The sequence below is a fragment of the Sylvia atricapilla genome, chromosome 1 (genome assembly GCF_009819655.1).
Source record: "Sylvia atricapilla isolate bSylAtr1 chromosome 1, bSylAtr1.pri, whole genome shotgun sequence".
Lineage (NCBI taxonomy): Eukaryota > Metazoa > Chordata > Aves > Passeriformes > Sylviidae > Sylvia > Sylvia atricapilla.
Window position 1 is genome coordinate 133,319,313 of NC_089140.1, and position 18,045 is coordinate 133,337,357.

At 36.2% G+C, this 18,045-nt stretch overlaps 1 protein-coding gene across 22 annotated transcripts in view; it reads left to right on the forward strand.

The window, feature by feature from the left end:
• Positions 1 to 18,045, forward strand: part of RIMS2 (regulating synaptic membrane exocytosis 2) — a 453,372-nt gene that overhangs the window by 370,286 nt on the left and 65,041 nt on the right. For 5 of the 22 annotated variants that reach the window (XM_066334670.1, XM_066334663.1, XM_066334697.1 and 2 more), the window contains one exon: positions 11,441 to 11,613. The exons of 14 other annotated variants lie outside the window; for them this stretch is intronic. In XM_066334670.1, the coding sequence (XP_066190767.1) occupies positions 11,441 to 11,613 (173 nt within the window). Of the gene's footprint in view, positions 1 to 11,440; positions 11,614 to 12,556; positions 12,800 to 18,045 lie in introns of those variants that run through there. 3 more of the 22 variants (XM_066334632.1, XM_066334638.1, XM_066334653.1) reach the window with 2 other exon arrangements.

Here is an 18,045-nt window from a genome sequence, read left to right on the forward strand (position 1 = left end):
TGTTTTTTTTTTTTTTTAATGAATATAGCTGTGGCTTCAAGTGTCTGTACTGCAGTAGTTCATATGAAGCATTTAGGGAGATGTCGCACACAGCCATTATTCTGAAAAAGGTGGTTCTGCACAATGGAGCTAATCAAAGTAGGGTCAGGACCATGGAGTCTCAGCATAGGGAGGTTTTTGTAAAGCCTCAATGCTTTCAGCAACATTCATTCGAGATTGTTACAAAGACATGAAATTACCTGTGTCCTTTCTAACCTGTGGTATTTTTTACTATTGTTTCTGGGAACTAAAGGCTTTGCTTACAGTAACTAGCATTGTTTAGTGCTAGGAAGCAGAATATTTTCTTTAGTAATTTATCAGGAGGCATATTATCCTCCTTCTGCTGATGGAAATCATTGTTTTACCAGAGATTTCACTGACATTCTGGAGTCAGTGAATAATAGCAGGAAATAAGACAATTTTGTCTGAGGTTCTGCTTGTTCTATCACAGTAAAATTACTCTGGTATATATTTTTTTTCTTCAAATTGTTTAAAATCCTTGAAGGATGTTATATTTGTTGCATCATATAGGGTATCTTAGATACATTAACTTCAGAGAACCAGGATGCATAATTCTGTTTCTGCTCTCTCTTGAGTGACATATGCCATCATGTAAAAAACAATGCTAATGATTTGCATAGTTCTGCAGTTTAATCCAAAACAAATGGCTAATTAATAATATCTGAACTTTAATTAACATATGGTTTTCTATTAAAAAATTCAAAACACTGTTACATAGTGTTCTGTAAGTAAGAGAAATAAATTCACTTCTGGGCAACAGTCTTACTCTCAGTTTGAAGAACTGTAAAGAAGTAGATTGGATAATATTTTGGAGGCAGAATAAAATGTTTCCCTTCCCTCATTTTAGCTACTTTCTAGTCACATAAATTTGTGAAATATTATGCTAATTCTATGCTGAGGAAGTGTTTATAAAATGAAAATAACTTCAAGATCTGAAGTTATTCTAAGAATTCACAGACATTAATGATCTTCAAAAATGTTTACAGAAGTTTTGATCTCAGAATAGTTCCAATATAAGTACCTGTCTTGCAAAATAAACTAAATTCCTCATGCAGTTTCAATTGATAGTTTTTAATAGTTTCTTTTCTACAAATGTTACATATTATTGCCCTACTGTTTAAGTGGTTTCTGTGGTGAAGATGAAATTGTAAATATATTAATAGCTGTTGCTTGTTTTCAGTAAAAGTGAACTCAGATTAACCTTAGAAGAAAGCAAAGGTAAATCATAATATTTAAAATGAGATATGGGAGACATAAGTAGTTAATGTTTTCTAATTACTCCCTCAGTTCATGACTGGCAGAAAAGGAGAGTGCAGGTTTTCAGATCTGTAGGAGCAGTATGCTTGCTCAGGATCTCCCTGCAGCCTTTTTTGTCGCTAGTTGCAATAAAACAAGAGTAAAGCTGCTGAGGCACTATGTTTTGGAGAAAATAATGTTTTCTAAGCAGTTTACTTTGTTTATGGATTGATAAGGAGATGGTGGTATCTACATTTTGCAGGTTTGTTTCTCCTTTAGCTTGACATGAATCAGCCGAAAAAATTCGGGAAAGTTACCAGCTGAGCTTATGTTTTCTCATTGTGTAGGGATTTTCCAAGATGTATCCTAATAATCAGTGAAAACAAAAGATTAAGAAAAAAGATTATGTGACATCCCCTCAAATCGTGCTTAATTTTGCAGGCTATCCTCTGATATGTATGGATTTAAGGACTTGGAAAGTGGAATGATAGATGTATAAAGATATATTTATATCCTGTTCTTGAACAATTGTGGCCTTAGGCACTTCTGCTTACAGGAATAAGCACTCACCAGATGGCCATGTGTCAATCCAGCTGTTCTCTTCAGCATGAATTCTTTTGAAGGTGCTGTGTCCCAGGACAAATTTATATTAAATGTTACATAGTGAAGGTAGGATTAAGGGGAAGTATTTCTGTTCTTAAGCCATCAGGTATGCTAAAATTCTTAACAGCCTTTTGGGTTGAAATAAAGAGTAATGAAGCAAATTCTGTGATACAAAAAGATGGTTGCCTTGCCATCTTTTTATTTTATTTGTATTTGTTTTCTTAAGACCAAAGGACTGATTTAAAATCCAGGTTAATGTATTAAAAAATGCATAAACTGCATATTATTTGATTTCCTAGTTTGCATTTGCAAAGTAACATCTCAAAGAAGCCCGAATTAGGTAGAACAATCATAGAAAAAAGATTTTTTTTTTTAAATAGTAATTCTGCCTTGTTACTTTCTTTAAAAAATAAGCTGTTGACTGGATGCCAGGACCACATGAAGAGCAAAAGATTTTGATTGCAGCAGTGGCAGAAATGGCATGTGAAACAATTTGAGGAATGGAAACATACAGGAACCATGCTTTGATTCAATTTATCCAATGTGAGTAGGATGTACTAGTTTTAGAAGGCAAATAAGGCACAGAAAGAGCAGAGTTACCACTCAAACTGGAGCCATTGAGCAAATGCAGGCTCACCAGCCTGTCCTACAAACATGCTGAATTTCACCAGGAGATAAAGTTCTGTAGATACTATTAAATGTTATTGCACAGTAAATTGGGAAGTCCCTGGATACCTGTGTTTTGCAACTGCCCTGACTTGAACAGCCCAGACTTTTTACAGTGAACTCTGTCCATGATGATGCATCTTCAGGAGTCTTGACATGGTGCTGTGGGTTACTAAAAGATTGCTGGTGTCTATTTAAAATAAATTTTCTTCCTTCTGTGTAAGACAGACTACTTAATGTATGGCAGTCCAAAAGATCCTGGGGAGTGTGAGAAGATGTACATTAGAGTTTATTACCTGCCATCACACAGCCAGACTGTGGACCCATTTCTCTAAAGTGAAACTTGGTGACTGACTGCCCTGTTTTAAAAAACAGTTAAAATTCTGGTGGAGATCAGCAATATGAGAAGAAAATTGGATAGTAAATATTTCAAAGAAATAATTGCAAGGGCTTTGTATTATTTTCTATTTTGTATACTTTCCTGAATTCTCTTCACATTGGAAAAAGGGGACTGATTGTTGGATACCCTTCTAACCTTAATTATGATTGCAGTGTTCTTCTTTTGAAGCTCTTATTTATTCACCTTCATATTATGTAGAATCTTGTTTATTCAAGATCTTGGCTTTTGTTCAAAAACTGTTGGGAATATTCTGGTTAGAGAAATGCATTCTGTGGTTCACTTATAACTTGATACATTGCATCAGCTCTTGTAACAAGATGAAGTTCATCCAAAGGACGCACAAGATTTTCCACTCCTTCCAGTTTATGTAGTCAATTACAGCTGTTTCACCCTAGACCTGCTCAATTGCCTCAATTAATCTGTCAATCCACTTTATTATTCCAGCTGTCAAAACCCCTCCTAAACATCTCAGTTACCTTGGTAAATAATAGAAAGCAGTTAGCTTCACTTTTAAAGATGATGTCTGGTTATCTAGTAGATGAGGCATACCACCAAAGGGGTCCATGGTGTAGCTGTGATGTCACATCCCAGAGTCCTGTTTCAATTATGTCTATGATTTGATGTAGATGCTCCCTCTATGTGTAATGATTTTAAGGTAGCTTTTGATGGGATATTAGGAGACACCTGCTTGGTGATCATAAACCCCATATTTTCACTCCAACATATAACACAGATTGCCTTTTAAGAATTTTTTGTGGTGATGCTTTTAATTATTCCTCTCTAGATTTATTTGTCTTTTACTTTATCTTAAACAACAGTTTTTCACCCACCGTGTTTTTAAAAAAAAAAAAAAAAAGTCATTTTAAACAATGTCTTTCTGATTTTTGAACACTCTGGAATAATGTGGCAACTTTATATATTTCAGCAGAAACTTTGCAGTCCTCTCTCCTTTCAAATTTTTCTAAATATGGTCCTGACTTAAAATAAGATTAAATAGTAACATATAGTTGCCTACACTAGATGAGAGTATCTTTGTGAATGAATTCTGCATCAATGACAGGTTGATTTCAGAACAAATATTAGTGCAGTCGAAATTAGAGGTTGTCTTGATATTCCAAAAGCCATATTGTATGAAAAAAATGCTCAGAGAAAAAGCTACCTGGTGTTTGAAAATTACTGCAGGAACTTACTCTTTTGTAGGAAGACAAACTTGTTGACAAGCTAATTTTCAAGCCCACTTAAAGACCCAAATACTTAAAAGCTGCCTTACTGCTTCCTGCTTTACCAAATATTTACAAGGTCTATAAGTTCACTTGAAGTAATGCCAAGATATTTTCTAGTGCTCTCCTGTATTTATATAACATTGTCCACTTTTGAAGTTCTTAAAAAAATTGCACCATATGCCAACATATGTGAAGCTAGTGATTGTTTTGCCTCTGGACTACTTCCCTCCAGATTTCCAGTTGCCCCTACGCACTGATACATTGGTGACTTCTGTAGTACTTCTGCCCTTGCAGTTTCAACTTCAACTCCTGGATCATCCTGACCCAGAGGATGACAGAGTAATTTGGACTGGAGAGGACCTCAAGAGCTATCTAGTCCAACCCTTAACAGGAACCTGAAGCAAGGTCAGCGTGACACTAATACAGGTTTCTCAGGGCTTTAGCTGGTCAGGTCTTGAAAACATTCAAGGATGAAAACTGCACAACTTCTCTGGGTAGCTTGATCCATTACTTCACTGTACCTATTGTAAAAAAATACATTGTTCATTACTTCACTGTACCTATGGTAAAAACTTACACCAGTCAGAGCTGCTGTGAATTTCTTGGCTCTGTCTTTTTTATGTTCTCCCCTGTATGATCTGATAAACAGCTGTTAGGTACTCCCATAGCCATCACTGCTTCAGTGAGAACAAACCCAGCTCCCCCAGCCAACTTGGTGGCCTTCCAATAAACCTAATTTAGATTTTCGATATCAGTGTTTCACTTTGGATCTCAAAGTCTTTGGGTCTCAAATATTCTAGATGCAGGCTAATGACTGCTGAATAGAGGGGAATAATCTCTCCTCGTTATACTTGTGATCAGGTCAGTACAGCCAACACTGCCCTTCTCTCCTGCCAAGGCCCACTGCTGCATCGATCTTTTTCATTGTTGTTTGCTTTCCTTAATTTAGCAGTAGGATGTTATTTGCAGCATTACTTAGTTCCATAGTGAAATCAGGTCTTAGAAACTCCTTTGTAAGACTCATATGTGAGTATTGGTTAGTGAAATTGATAAATAGATGACACCACACTACAAAGGGAAGGATGTGAACATTTTCTGAAGAAAGTTTTTTTCACATATTCAATAGAAGTATCAATGTTCCTTTTTATTGATGTTCTAATTGGTGGTCTAAGTTTATTGGAAATTCAGATGGTTTAGAAGGTGGGTTTTGCAAAGCAGATTACAGTCAGTTATTTTAATTGAAGGTAGAAGTGGATTGGAATGTTTTAAATACTGAGGGGAAAAAAAATTGCATAAGGAATGGGAGTGATGGATGAATGTATAGAGAACCACTGTACATCCAGCTAGATTTACTGGTCCAGGCACTGTACTGCTCAGAAGTAACAACACCATAGCTGTCTCCTGTATGTTACTGCAAGGCAAGAATGCCGGTAGAGGTGCACGGGGCCAGGCTGAGGAGATCCAAGTATTGTATTTGCTGAATTTGTATTTGCTGAATACAAAGCAAGAACTGGCTGAAGGGAGAACAGTTGGAACAATGCCAATGTGACTCATTGAAGAAAATTAATAGGGTTAAAAAAAGTAGGATCCAAGCATTAGAAATAAAAAGGAGGAAGATAGGATAAGATCCAGGACTACAAAACAGAAGAACAGGATCAGCTGCCAAGAAGGAGTCTAAGGTAGACTGGCTGTAGCTCCTTATTGAGAAACCCAAGGCCACTGTGGATCTCATTATATACCTAACATCTAATACAAGCAGTGCAAGAATTAATCTCCTGAGGGACAGCTGTGTGCCATGTGATAGCTAAGGCAGAACTGGCAAAGGCAGACCTGGCATGCAGTACCTCAATTGTGTTGATGAATTTTGACAAGAGTGAGAAATGTAAGCATAGATTACTGAGCTGACTATGTATAAATTACATAAAAGGGCAGATTAATCATAGCCTTCATCTTGAGTTTGTGTGTATGCAACCTAAAGATAAACATACATTGTATGTACTCATTTGTATATGGTATTTTGCAAAAATGTTTGAATTTTTTACTTTATATAAATCTAATGTTATTGTTGTAATTATTAGTTAGTATTTGGGTTTATATTTAATGGCAGACTTCATTCGGCAGCCATTAACAAAAGTTTTAGAAAGAATCATCAATCCAGTAACATTTATTCAAATGATGTGTGGTAATAACTGAAATTTGCAATGCCTTTAAAGATTGTGAATTCACACTGAGAGGTATGGAACATTTCAAATTGCTGTGCTCTGGCTACTTGAGAGCTTTTGTTAGTGAGTCAAAGAACCATTGAAACAGTACAAAATGGTTCTTTAATCTTCTGGTAGTAGCACAATAGACAATTGTCTGAAACATCTTCCTAACATTTCCATCACTAAAAACATTGACCAGATTTGTATGTTTCTATGTAAATGCTAGCCAATAAACCTAAATAGTAGACTATAAAAAGAAAAGATAATAAAATAGAAAGACATTTATAAATCACTGACAATGTCAATTGCCTGGACAACTGCATGATTGTATAGTCCAAGATGGAAGACTGGTAACAATAGAGTAAAGCAACATAAAACACCCTTTGAACTGGAAGTTCCAAACCAATTTCTTAGCAGAAATAAGAGCATCAGTGTTAGATGAGTTGCAGCTCTATGTATCCTGTCATCCATTTGCTGGAAGTTCACAAAGAGGTCAAAATGTTTGCAGAGGTTGTTGTATTAGGAAGCAGAGTAGATACTTGCATTTCAGCTTTAATAATTATGAATTTGTCACTAAAGGACAGTAATCTCTTGAAGTTGAAGGCAAAGGCACTAACACCTAACTGTCCTTTTGTTAGGCTCTGCAGCTGATTATTCTACTAACACTGATAAAAATGCTGTTAGAAACTTTGGAATACTTGTTTGATAGAAGCCGTAATAATGAAATTATTCTTATTATTCAACACTACAAAATAGGACAAAACCATCTTACTATTAAAATTGCAAAAGCAGCTTTTAATCAATCTGTCTGCTTTCAGTAGACTTCCCATTTTTGAAACAGAGTGAAGAGGTTGGGTCTGCTTAATGGGTCATAAAGTCCAGAATTTTTCCTTTATTATATGAGTCTTTATTGGAGTGGAAATGAAAATTTAACCCTATTCCAACAACAGAGACTTGTATTTCCAGCCTGGAGAAACTCGGGAGATAATTTTCCTACTGTTGAGGCTGGTATTTAAAAAAGGAAAAAAAAAGGAATCTGAAAGAATCCTTTTGTTAATCTTTATGGTGTGCAGGTACATTTCACCATACCCTGGACCACCTAATTGTTCAACTCAGGGGAGATGTAATGCTCATTACTGTCCTTGTATTCATGTTTTCTGCTGAGGCATATCGGAGCACACAGGAATGTTGCTGGAAACAATGGTCAAAATCAGTGGCCATGCTGATCCAACCAGGGGTCTGCAGTTTCCTGTCAATGTGCAGTCAGATGGTGCAAATCCTACAGCACAGGACATAGGGACAGCACTTGGGAGGGATGCAAAATGGTGTCTGTTTTTCAGATATGATGGGGGATAGCACTTGGTTTTTCAGTCCAATAGCTGACCTTGTCATACCACTGTATTTAGAAAAAAATGACATTTAGAAAAAATGAACGTGAAATTTGGAGGAAGAAAGGAAGGAAGTACATGAAATATATGAAGATGTGATGCCTTGGGGCAACTTTAACAGCACAAGACCTGTAAAAATAGTTGTATTTTACAGTTGGAGTATATGACATAGAAGAACTGAATACTTTTGAAAAAATCAATATTTGCTCAGTAAAAGTGCAATTTTACTCTTGAGAGTCAGCAAAGGAACACTTCAAAAGCTGCCTTGTATAGAACGGCAATTTAAGAAACAAATGCAAAACTGAAGTGCCATCATGGTTTCTGTCAGACAAGCAATATGGTTCCTTTGGTCTTCTGTGCTGGAGTTACAGGAACACTAATGTGCAATACACTACTGTAATCCATTTCCTAAAGAAAATTGTCAGATACAAGATTAAAAGTACACCTCAGCAGCAGAATAAAGCGTAATTAGGAGCAGTTAATGAATGAATATGAGGTATATGAACTTCGTCCAGCAAGAAAGAGAATTTAATTTCATTTAGTAGATGTTTCCTTGGTAGGCAGCTAGCAGATGCTGAGACTGTAACTCAGACAAGGTATAAACAGAACCTTTAAAAAATATTGTGTATTAAGACATTCAGATTTATTGAAAGGATCAATTAACTTTCCCAGTTTTAATCGTAAAACATCCTGAAGCTGTAATAATCAAATAATATTTCAGTGACATCTGTCCCAACAAAAATCATTTGATGGGAAATACCTTTATGTACAACTGAGAAAAAAGAAACAAGGTAATGATTTGATGATCTTTTTTTCGCATTATATTTCTAAAATTATTTACTTTTACATTGGTTTTCTTGCCAAAACAATTCTCAGTCCTTGCTATATATCATTAGATTATTACTATTGCATTGGCTAAAAATTAAAAATCCCAAACCAACACAGTAAGGTGGTTTTTATTTATGGAAAAGTCTGTTTTGTTATATACAGCACATTTCTATGCAGTAGTTTAAAAACTCACATTCTCTAGGTGTGGAAATGAAACAGCAAACCAAAACCACATGTTTTTGACACTTTGTTTACTGCAGAATGACTCTAGAATAACTTTGTGCCATGCTGATTATGTTTGCCACTTCGTGTTTGATTCCAAAGGACTCATTTTCATGGCCTGCTCGGCAAGCTCAGTGTAGGATCTTCTGGCTGAGATCTGTTGTTCTATGAGTCCCCACTTCTAATTATCTATTACCTAATACATTATCTATTATCTGTTCCCTAATTCAATAGGATTAACAATTCCATCAATGATTTACACGTGGTGCTATGGTCCATCTTTCTTCCCCAAAGCAGAGCCACGTCAGGTCTGCCACGCTGGTGGGTGTGCCTGGCCTGGGGCCAATGCTGCAGGCAGCAGGACCCCTGTTCGCACAGGCTTTCATGTCTTGGCTGTCCCTTAGCTTGGTGGGAGCCAGTGGCAGTGTGGCCATGGCAGCACAGGGTTTGGCACAGCAGTGACACCTGCCTGGCATCTCAGATGGTGCTGAAGGCCTGAGTTCTGCATTGCCTTTTCCATAGTGTGTGATGGTAGCCCATTCCACCAGGCTGTACTTTCCAGTCTTGGTAGCTTTAGGATAAATCACCAGAAAGCACATTCATAACTTTGTCTTCAATGAAGAGTTGTCCTAAGGAAGGTTAGGTTTGGGGATAGGACTCAATATATACATATTTCTCTAGACATAATTATTTTTTGTTTCTCTAAAGGGCTAAGTATTTGCTCTTTAAAAAGGAGTTGCTGAAAAGGACACTCATTTTATTCTGGTGTAATGTTCCATTATGTCTGATTATCAGGACAGCTGTTTAAGCATTGCTTTTCATTCCCAATTGAATATATAAGTAATAATATCCACTGTCTTCTTTATCAAGCAAAAACATTAATGGCATCAATAGAACCAGTCAGTAAATGATAAAACTTTTGGACATTATAGTCACAGAGGTACTGAGTTTATAGGCAGCTAAGTTCACTTTCACACTTAAAGGCTGGGAGGGACTTGAGCGGTTGTTGATGGACACAAGTATGGTAAATTAGTACAGATCAGGAAGAATGATAAAGGTTGGTGTAGAATGTGCAACCATTTTTGTAAATGTGGAGTTATAGCTATGACTGGTCACTCTCTGCAGCAGAGGTACAGTCTAACTTACATGAGCATTTTTTCTTGTTCATTTCCCTGTCTTAAAATGAGCAAAAACACTTACTATTTCCAAGTGTAAAAATAATTTCTGAGGAAAGGCACTGAAATGCTATTTTGAAATCCTATTTAGATATATCTGAAATCCTATTTAGATACTGCACAGTTTTTCAGAATATTTCCCAGTGTAGCATTCCTTGTAAGTGAACAGAAACAAACATTCTGAAATGAGAGACGTTTCTTCTACAACTATAAAAAAGAGACCAATTAAATGGCTAAACCTGGACACTTCTCTTTTGTGGTATTCACAGGTTTGCCATTTTACATTATGAATTATTTTCTCCAGGTGGCTGAGTACAATGTTGCTATCCCCAAGAGTTCAACAACCCACTAATGTGTTAGGTAGATTATTTTTTCCCATTGTTTTCTTTCAATCCTGTCTGTGCTTCGCATCTTAATGTACTGTCTTATTTCAAAACAATCACCTGGTGATCATTGATAATTCATCCTAAAGTATTGTTTTTGTGAAAAGATTATCATCAGGTTACAAGCAGCCCATCAGGTTTCTGTATACACAGAAATGCCTGTATATGAAGAGAAGGAAAAATACCTTTCTGCTATTTATTTGCATATATTGCCATGCAGAGCAGCACAGACTTAACATTAATTTAATGCTAACATGTGACAAAAATAACTAGCCATTGTATTTTGTTCTGATCTAACCTGAATACTGCTGCATAACCCTGTCTATGTTGTATGGGCTTATTGCTGATCACCTACCAGCTCTATGTTTGCTATTACTGTGAACAAGGTCAAATACCTTTGTAATCTTTTGGTTTCTGAGGCACATGAACATTTTCCCTACAAATTACCTCTAGTCCAGTCCCATCCTTTCAGACTTCCCAGCCCAGCATTTCAGGAAGATGTGTGTTTGTTTGCACAGCTGCAACATTGCTTTGTCTTTTGACTTGATAATCTTATCAATCTGTTTACTTGGGAGAAGAAAATTAACATTTGTCGGTTAGAAGTTCTTGTAAACAGGCTAGGCCCCAAAAGAGACATGTACTTTATAGATAGCATGCAACACATTCTGTCTCCTGTTTAATCTTTCATGAGCTCAGTAATCATAGGCAAGTCACTAATCTCTCTGCTTTTCTTTCTGCACTGGTGAAACTGTTGTGGTAAGAATATTATGTGAGGCTTTAGATATCCTTTCTAAACTTTGTGAAACTTTTGGACATGCTGCAAATTTTCTACAAGTTGAAACTGAGGGGTAACTTGACTGGGATAGCAAAGCAGAGTAAAATTAATAGAAATCACGACATAACTTATATTTTGTATCAGGGAAAGCTTCATTTTAAAAGTTCAGGCAGTGTGGTGACAAAGGCAGTTTAGATAGCAGGAGGGCCGAGGTCCATATCTGATCTGTGGTAGCATGTCACAACAACACCGTGTCTTTGTCCCTTTCCCCTTGCAGTACCGGTCAGGGCGGGATCCTCATCGGGGCTCGGACAATGTCTCCAACAAGTCCTCGGACAGCGATGTCAGCGACGTCTCGGCCGTGTCCCGCACCAGCAGCGCCTCGCGCTTCAGCAGCACGAGCTACATGTCTGTCCAGTCAGAGCGTCCCAGGGGAAACAAGAAAATAAGGTGAGCATGGTGACCTGTAGTGTCAGCTATAGCTGTGTAATCTTAGTAATGGAACACTTACCAATATTTTATTTGACATGAGCATTTTGCCTAGGATGACATTTGCAGGGATTTTGCAAAATACTGCCTTAAATGTCTTTTTTTTATCTAATGCTTTTTGAAGTCTTCATGGAATTTGTTTTTAGCCAAGTTCTGTCATCTTGGATTATCTAACATACACTGAAATAACAAACATACGCTGTCAGCAAGCATTAGACACACTTTCTGAAAACCATTTTGTAAAATATACTTAATATGGCTGAAAAGACTGTTTAACTTGAAAATTTGTGCCAGCAGAGGCATCTTATTTTTCTTTTATAGATGTATTATTTAATACTTACACAGACCAATTAAATTTATTTAATACTTACAGTAGTCCAATTTAACTGTAGGTGTACCATCATTGCTCTGCTCTTCAACAAGATGTACATTATGTATCTTTGACCAAAACACAGTATTTTCTTTGCCTGCACCCTGTGTGCACTCAGAGGAGCTTTGGCTTTCATTTGGTGCACAAATGAAGGTGTAACCCACTGCCATCATGAATAGAAATTCTCAGAAAATTGTTCTCTTAAAAGAAAGCATTTGCAAAAGTTAAGTATCTGCTCATACGAGTATTGTTAGGACCACGTTGTTTCTGTCATACATTTATTTCTAAATGTGAGGTATTGCCATGCAAGTTTTATTTGGATAGGGACTTACAAAGAAAATGTTCCAAGGCTCTCTAGTGTAGGCTGGACTCCTAGCCAGCATGACTTATGTTATGTCTGCTTCTATCCTTTAGTTTTTATTTCATTTCTTTTGCATTTCCTTTCTTCATGCATGCTCTTCTCCATGACCTTATTAATTTATTCTTTTCTTTTTTTTCTTTTTGCATGCCTTTTTCAATTTTTGTTGACTTCAGAAGGACAAGGGATATAGAGGGGAAAAAAGAGGGAGGGCTGGAAGGGGATGAACAAGATGAAGTATTTCCTGAGGAGGAAGAAAAAGAGGAGGAGGAGGAGGAAAAAGCAAAAGAGCAAGAAATTAATGAAAAAGGGGAAGGGCAAGAGGTGACAGAGAACTGTGACAAGGAGGAGATCAAAGAATCAGGGCATGATGAAAAAGCTCAAGAAGACCAAGCTGAGGAAGGGAAAGAGGATGACAGGTAAAATATATTTCTGTTTATATAGATCTATTCTTTCTTCTGTACCAGTACCCTACTCATCTTCCATTTTTATTCCCTTTGCTTGCTTATTGCCGATGCTCTCTACAGCTCTTCTTTGTTTGTTTTTGCTTTCAGTCATTATGCTTTCATATTTAATCAAGTTTCATTCTCAGCTTCAGTGAACTTGTTCTGCATACCAAATGAAGCAGCACACCAACTTGACTCATTAATATGCACACAACTGCAGCATATTATTTTTTAAATTAGTTTAGACTAAAGTTTGGGGTTGACTGTAATAAACAGCAGAAGTTGTAAACTTCTTTATTATGTTTCCTACTTCAATTATTATTTAATGGAAAGATGTTTTGTTGAGTAAAAACTCAGCAATATCAGAATTATCTTTACTTTTATTTATGGCCATACTAAAGAAGAAAATTTGGAATATTTTTCAGTCCTCTTTGTGGTGCATACTGATTGACAATCAATGTGGATAAAGCAGAGCCTTCCTTTTTTTTTTTTTTTTGTTCCATGTGAATAACTGTCAAGGATTGCTGCATTGTGGAAGGGACATGCACTTCAGCTGCTGTGTTGAATCCAGAAACATTGGAGCACAACTGGCTCTGGTTCTATCACATGGTGTTCTAGAATTATACATTTTGCTACAAATCCTTAAAACAATGTAAATGTCTGACATATTGTATTGCAAAATCCATATATGTGGCATTGAGAGAAATACAACATTCCTCTTTCTTCATTAAAAAAATGAGTTTCAGATTTGATGAATCTTCTTGGACCATTCTCAGTCATACAAGAATGGCAGAAAAATCTCAGAAAAAATAAATTTTCTTTTAGCCTGACAATTATGCACTATCTCTGAATAACTTATGCCTGTGAAATTGTGCTCATATACATTAGGCTATATTCCACAGAGCAATCTATGGAAATCCATTTTCTTATCTTGCTGCAGACTTGTACATGCTTTAATCTGCTTACATACATAGCATAATCAAACCAAAGGGGATACAGAGAGAGAATCAAAATGCCTAGTGAATAGTCTTGGGTGATATGAACTAACATAGCCATACTACTATGGCCATGTTGTATATATTGTGCCATCATTCCTTCACTCATGTTCATGCATTTTAGATTTTAGCAAAAACAGTTGTTTAGAACCAGTCTTTAGGAGTGGCTTGGCATATGTGTTCAAGGGACTGCTGTATGGTAGTGTGTGAAAGGATTATTTAAAGATCTTTTTCTCTTCCATTTCCCACTAATTTCCCAATCTAATGGATCTGAAAGTCCTGCCTTTCAAAAGCATGACTCTGTTCCTGGTTTCTAGATTTCATTCAAGCTGGTCTTTGGCCAATATGCTGTCCACTATGAAAAGCAAAGTCCTTTTTGAGAAATAGCTCCTTATTTCCTGTGCCAGCTTGTTTTTCTGGTTGCTATCTGCTCTCTGCCTTCAGGAAGAAGTACACAAGTCAGGAGCCTCTACTCTATAAAGAAACAAGATGTTATTAAGTGACTGTTGTGTAGTGACTTTTGTTTGTGTTAGATTTTTGGCTCCCTTCATGGAAATGAGTCTCTAATATTGTTTGCCCACTTTGTACATATTGACCACTTTTAGTATGTAAATAAACAGAAAAGTTTATATTCACCTCTCATTCCTCATAGTAGAGTCAGTGCTTTTTTTTTTAGTATTGTCTGAACATTTTTCTAGAATAAGAACCAAACAGAAAAGCCAGATTGATTCCTGGATAGGGGCAGCTATAGGTATGTGTACACATTTATATACACACATAGTTATGTCTCATTAATATACTGAAATATTATGATTTGTGTGTTCAGTGGACAAGCCAGATCAATTGTCAGCATTTTTGAAAATTTAGTGCCTGCTGCTCATTTTTCTGACAATTTTTAAAACAACACACATTTGACAATTTATAAGATGAGATAATGACTTCAGAACAAAGAGAATGTTTTCAGACACACCACCAACTGTATCAATTAAACATATCAATAGGGATTTGAGAGACCCAGCAGAACAAAGGTGGACAATTCTTCCTTGATAGAATAGTAGTAAGTTATCATGTAGTTCTTGAGCTCTTGAGCGTCAAGGAAAGTTGTATTGCAGATGGGAATTTTCAAGATATATTTTTACTTCAGAGTTGCATCTGTAGATGGACAGCAGTCACCTTTCCTCTGGGCACTCTGGAGTGCAGGGGCTTCTCTCAATCACTCCATCATCAAAAATTACCTTGTTGAGGATACCACATACCTCTTGATGTTACTGTGTTTATACATGAGTAATGGTAATAGTATTACCAAGGTAATACTTCAATCTACTGAGGTCATGGGTGGGTTGAAATGACTGTAAACACAGACATCCAGCACTAATTCATCCCATGCCTGTTTCAAAGAGTACCTTGGCACAATAAAAGGCATTAGCTTTTGGAGCACTGGAGTACATTAAATCAGTTAATCTTTTTTTGGCAGAAATAGTTGTAGCATCAGATTTTGCCTTAATAAACCTTATAAAACTAAACTTTGGCATCTGCTTGACCTATAGGGAAATCATAATTTTGCTCTTTCTCTTTTAGCAAACATGTTAGCAAACCAAGGGTGGCTCTAGCTTTGCTGTTAAGTATTTGTTATGTAGAGTCCACTGATGTTTTTTCTTACTCCATATCCTTGATATCCTCAGGGCTAAAAATAAAGAGATCTTAGATATAATCTTTGATTGTTAATATTTTTTATTGAAGGTAATCTGTTTAAGATTGCTCTAAATTTTATCCTTTCTTAATATTTTTCTAAATATCAATCCTAAGTGTTAATTCTGATGGTCGCAATAGTTTTATTTTACTGCATGAATACACAACAAATGTAGTCACAGAGCAGGATTTCACTGTTAATGTACAGTAGAAAAATACAACTTCTGTTCCAAGCGCACAGAGTCTAAATTATGAAATAATATATGAGTCCAGAGAGGGAAGCACAGAAGAACTAAGAGATGTTCCACGTGACAGAGATAGGCACAACACAGTGTTGGGCACATTTTGACAGCAGAGAATGAATGCTAAGAAGAGATTTGAGGACAGAAAATAAGGTATCTTTGTGACTGTTTCTCGAGACCTGTTTTCAAGCATTCAAGACAATGAGGACAAAACATGAGATGCTTGCTAAAAATTTGTCAAGTGAATGAGAGGCAAGTTTGATGATCATGAGTTGATCTTTCGGTCTTGAATGAGAGACGATAAATTTAATAAGAAACAAAGGCTAAGATACTAGGAAATAAGGATGAATTATGTACAACTGTGTAAAAGAGAGTGTAACCTTTTACTGATGTGTGGAGGAAGATGAGACAACCACATAGAAAGGCCATGAAACTTGTCTTTTCTCTAGTATCCTGGAAGGGGTTATTGGGAAAATTGCCCGGGCTAGAGAAAAGCACTGCAGTATCTGTCATTTGAAATGGTGAGAGAGTGGACAAAGAGATTATCTGTATGGGTGGACAGAAAGGGCAGAAATGGGAAATAAAAAGCATGTGCAAGTCACAAAGTTTTGCTATGTATTTGAAAGGAATCAGTGATATCCCATGTGAAGAAAGGAATTAAATTCTAAAAAATGGTAGTAGGAATAGAGCTGACTAAGTAGGAAGATGACACAACCAAGAAAAGAAAATTTGTAGTGGAAAAATTCAGCAGGGATTTAATTTTTCAGAGCACTTAAAAATTCAAGAAACAGAGTGCAATGTATGGCTTTAAGTAATGTATTTCTTCAGAAACAAAACCTTTTCTCTTTCTAAAGGTTCTTCATGCTTTTTGTGCCGCTTCATTTGTTAGGTATAGATTAATTTCAAATTCATTTTCTAGTTCTAGTTCATTCAGTTAAAAAAAGACTTCATAGAATTGAATTTGTATAATTAAAATGGTTTTAATTTGAAGGAAGGAATGTTTTAAAATTGATTTCTGATGAGTATTTGTTCCTTAGTTTTTCATTAAATTGTAATTTTAGTGTTTCAGGTTTCATGACCCTTCCACTGTGACTGCAGCAGTTAACAGTTAAATGCAAATGCAGTATTTTTCTCAAAAAAAAAAAAAAAAAAAAAAAAGGCATGTTAATGCAGCATTTACAAGCTCCTTCACAGGGGTAGAAGCCAGTAATTGTTTTGAAAGTCTTTATTCTGGTAAAAATATAAAAACCTATACAAAAGATAATAGACACTAAGAATTCATTTTCAATGTCTATGTGCTGTTTGGTTTCTTAAAACTATTTCAAAAGTATTTCAATGACTCCTTCAACTGCACTACTAGATGAAAGAAGTTAATTGTATCTGACCTTTGTAGGCAAACAGGGCACATGTTTGGAAGAGAAAATGGTAGCCTGAGACTCTTTCCCCACTGCATGATCAGTCCTTTAGGAGAATTGCAGTACAGGTAGTCTGTGCTTCCAACAGAGATAGATAGATAGATAGATAGATAGATAGATAGATAGATAGATCAATAAAGGTTCACCCAGTGTCATCTCTGCCGTGGAAGGAGAGAGAACTTGGGTCCAGTTATGCCAAGGTTCATGCAGGTTTTCAGGGAAAGCAGGACAACGAAGTGATCTTGCCATTCCTGGGATGACAATGGCAGGTTGCAGTACAATGTTCACCAGCTCTTTTCAGCTGCAAAATGTTGCAATAACCAGGCAGTTGGGGCAGGTGTGATGCACTGGGTCCTTGAACAAGAAACAGCAACTTCATTTTGTTTCTCTCTAACGTAACTCTTCTGCACTCTTATGACTAGATAAGCAGAGCTGCTTACATAATGACAATGTGTCTTTAAAATCAAAGGACCTAAAGAAATGTTCTTTTCAATAAGATTTATTGGTCTGGGGGGGGAGTCTGTTAGGAGTTTATGAAAAACTCTTGCCTGTTTGAAGCATACATTCAAAGCCACTACTTTTTAATGTAAGATTTTTACCTTTAGTTTTCTACAGAAAGGCAAATATTCAAAATCTGTACATTCATAGAGCTATTGGGTCTGTACCTACACACACGGACAATAATTTGGCTATTTGGCTTTTTACATTTTCATAGATGACAGGTAGAAGAAAATTGTCTATAGCTTCTGGAAAAATATTATAGAAAAAATATGCAAAAAATCAATGGTTCCAAATGGAATTATATGAACAAATATACTTGTTATGAAATCTGTACTCAGAATAAAATAAAAATAATTTAGGAAATCTAGTAAAGTCAC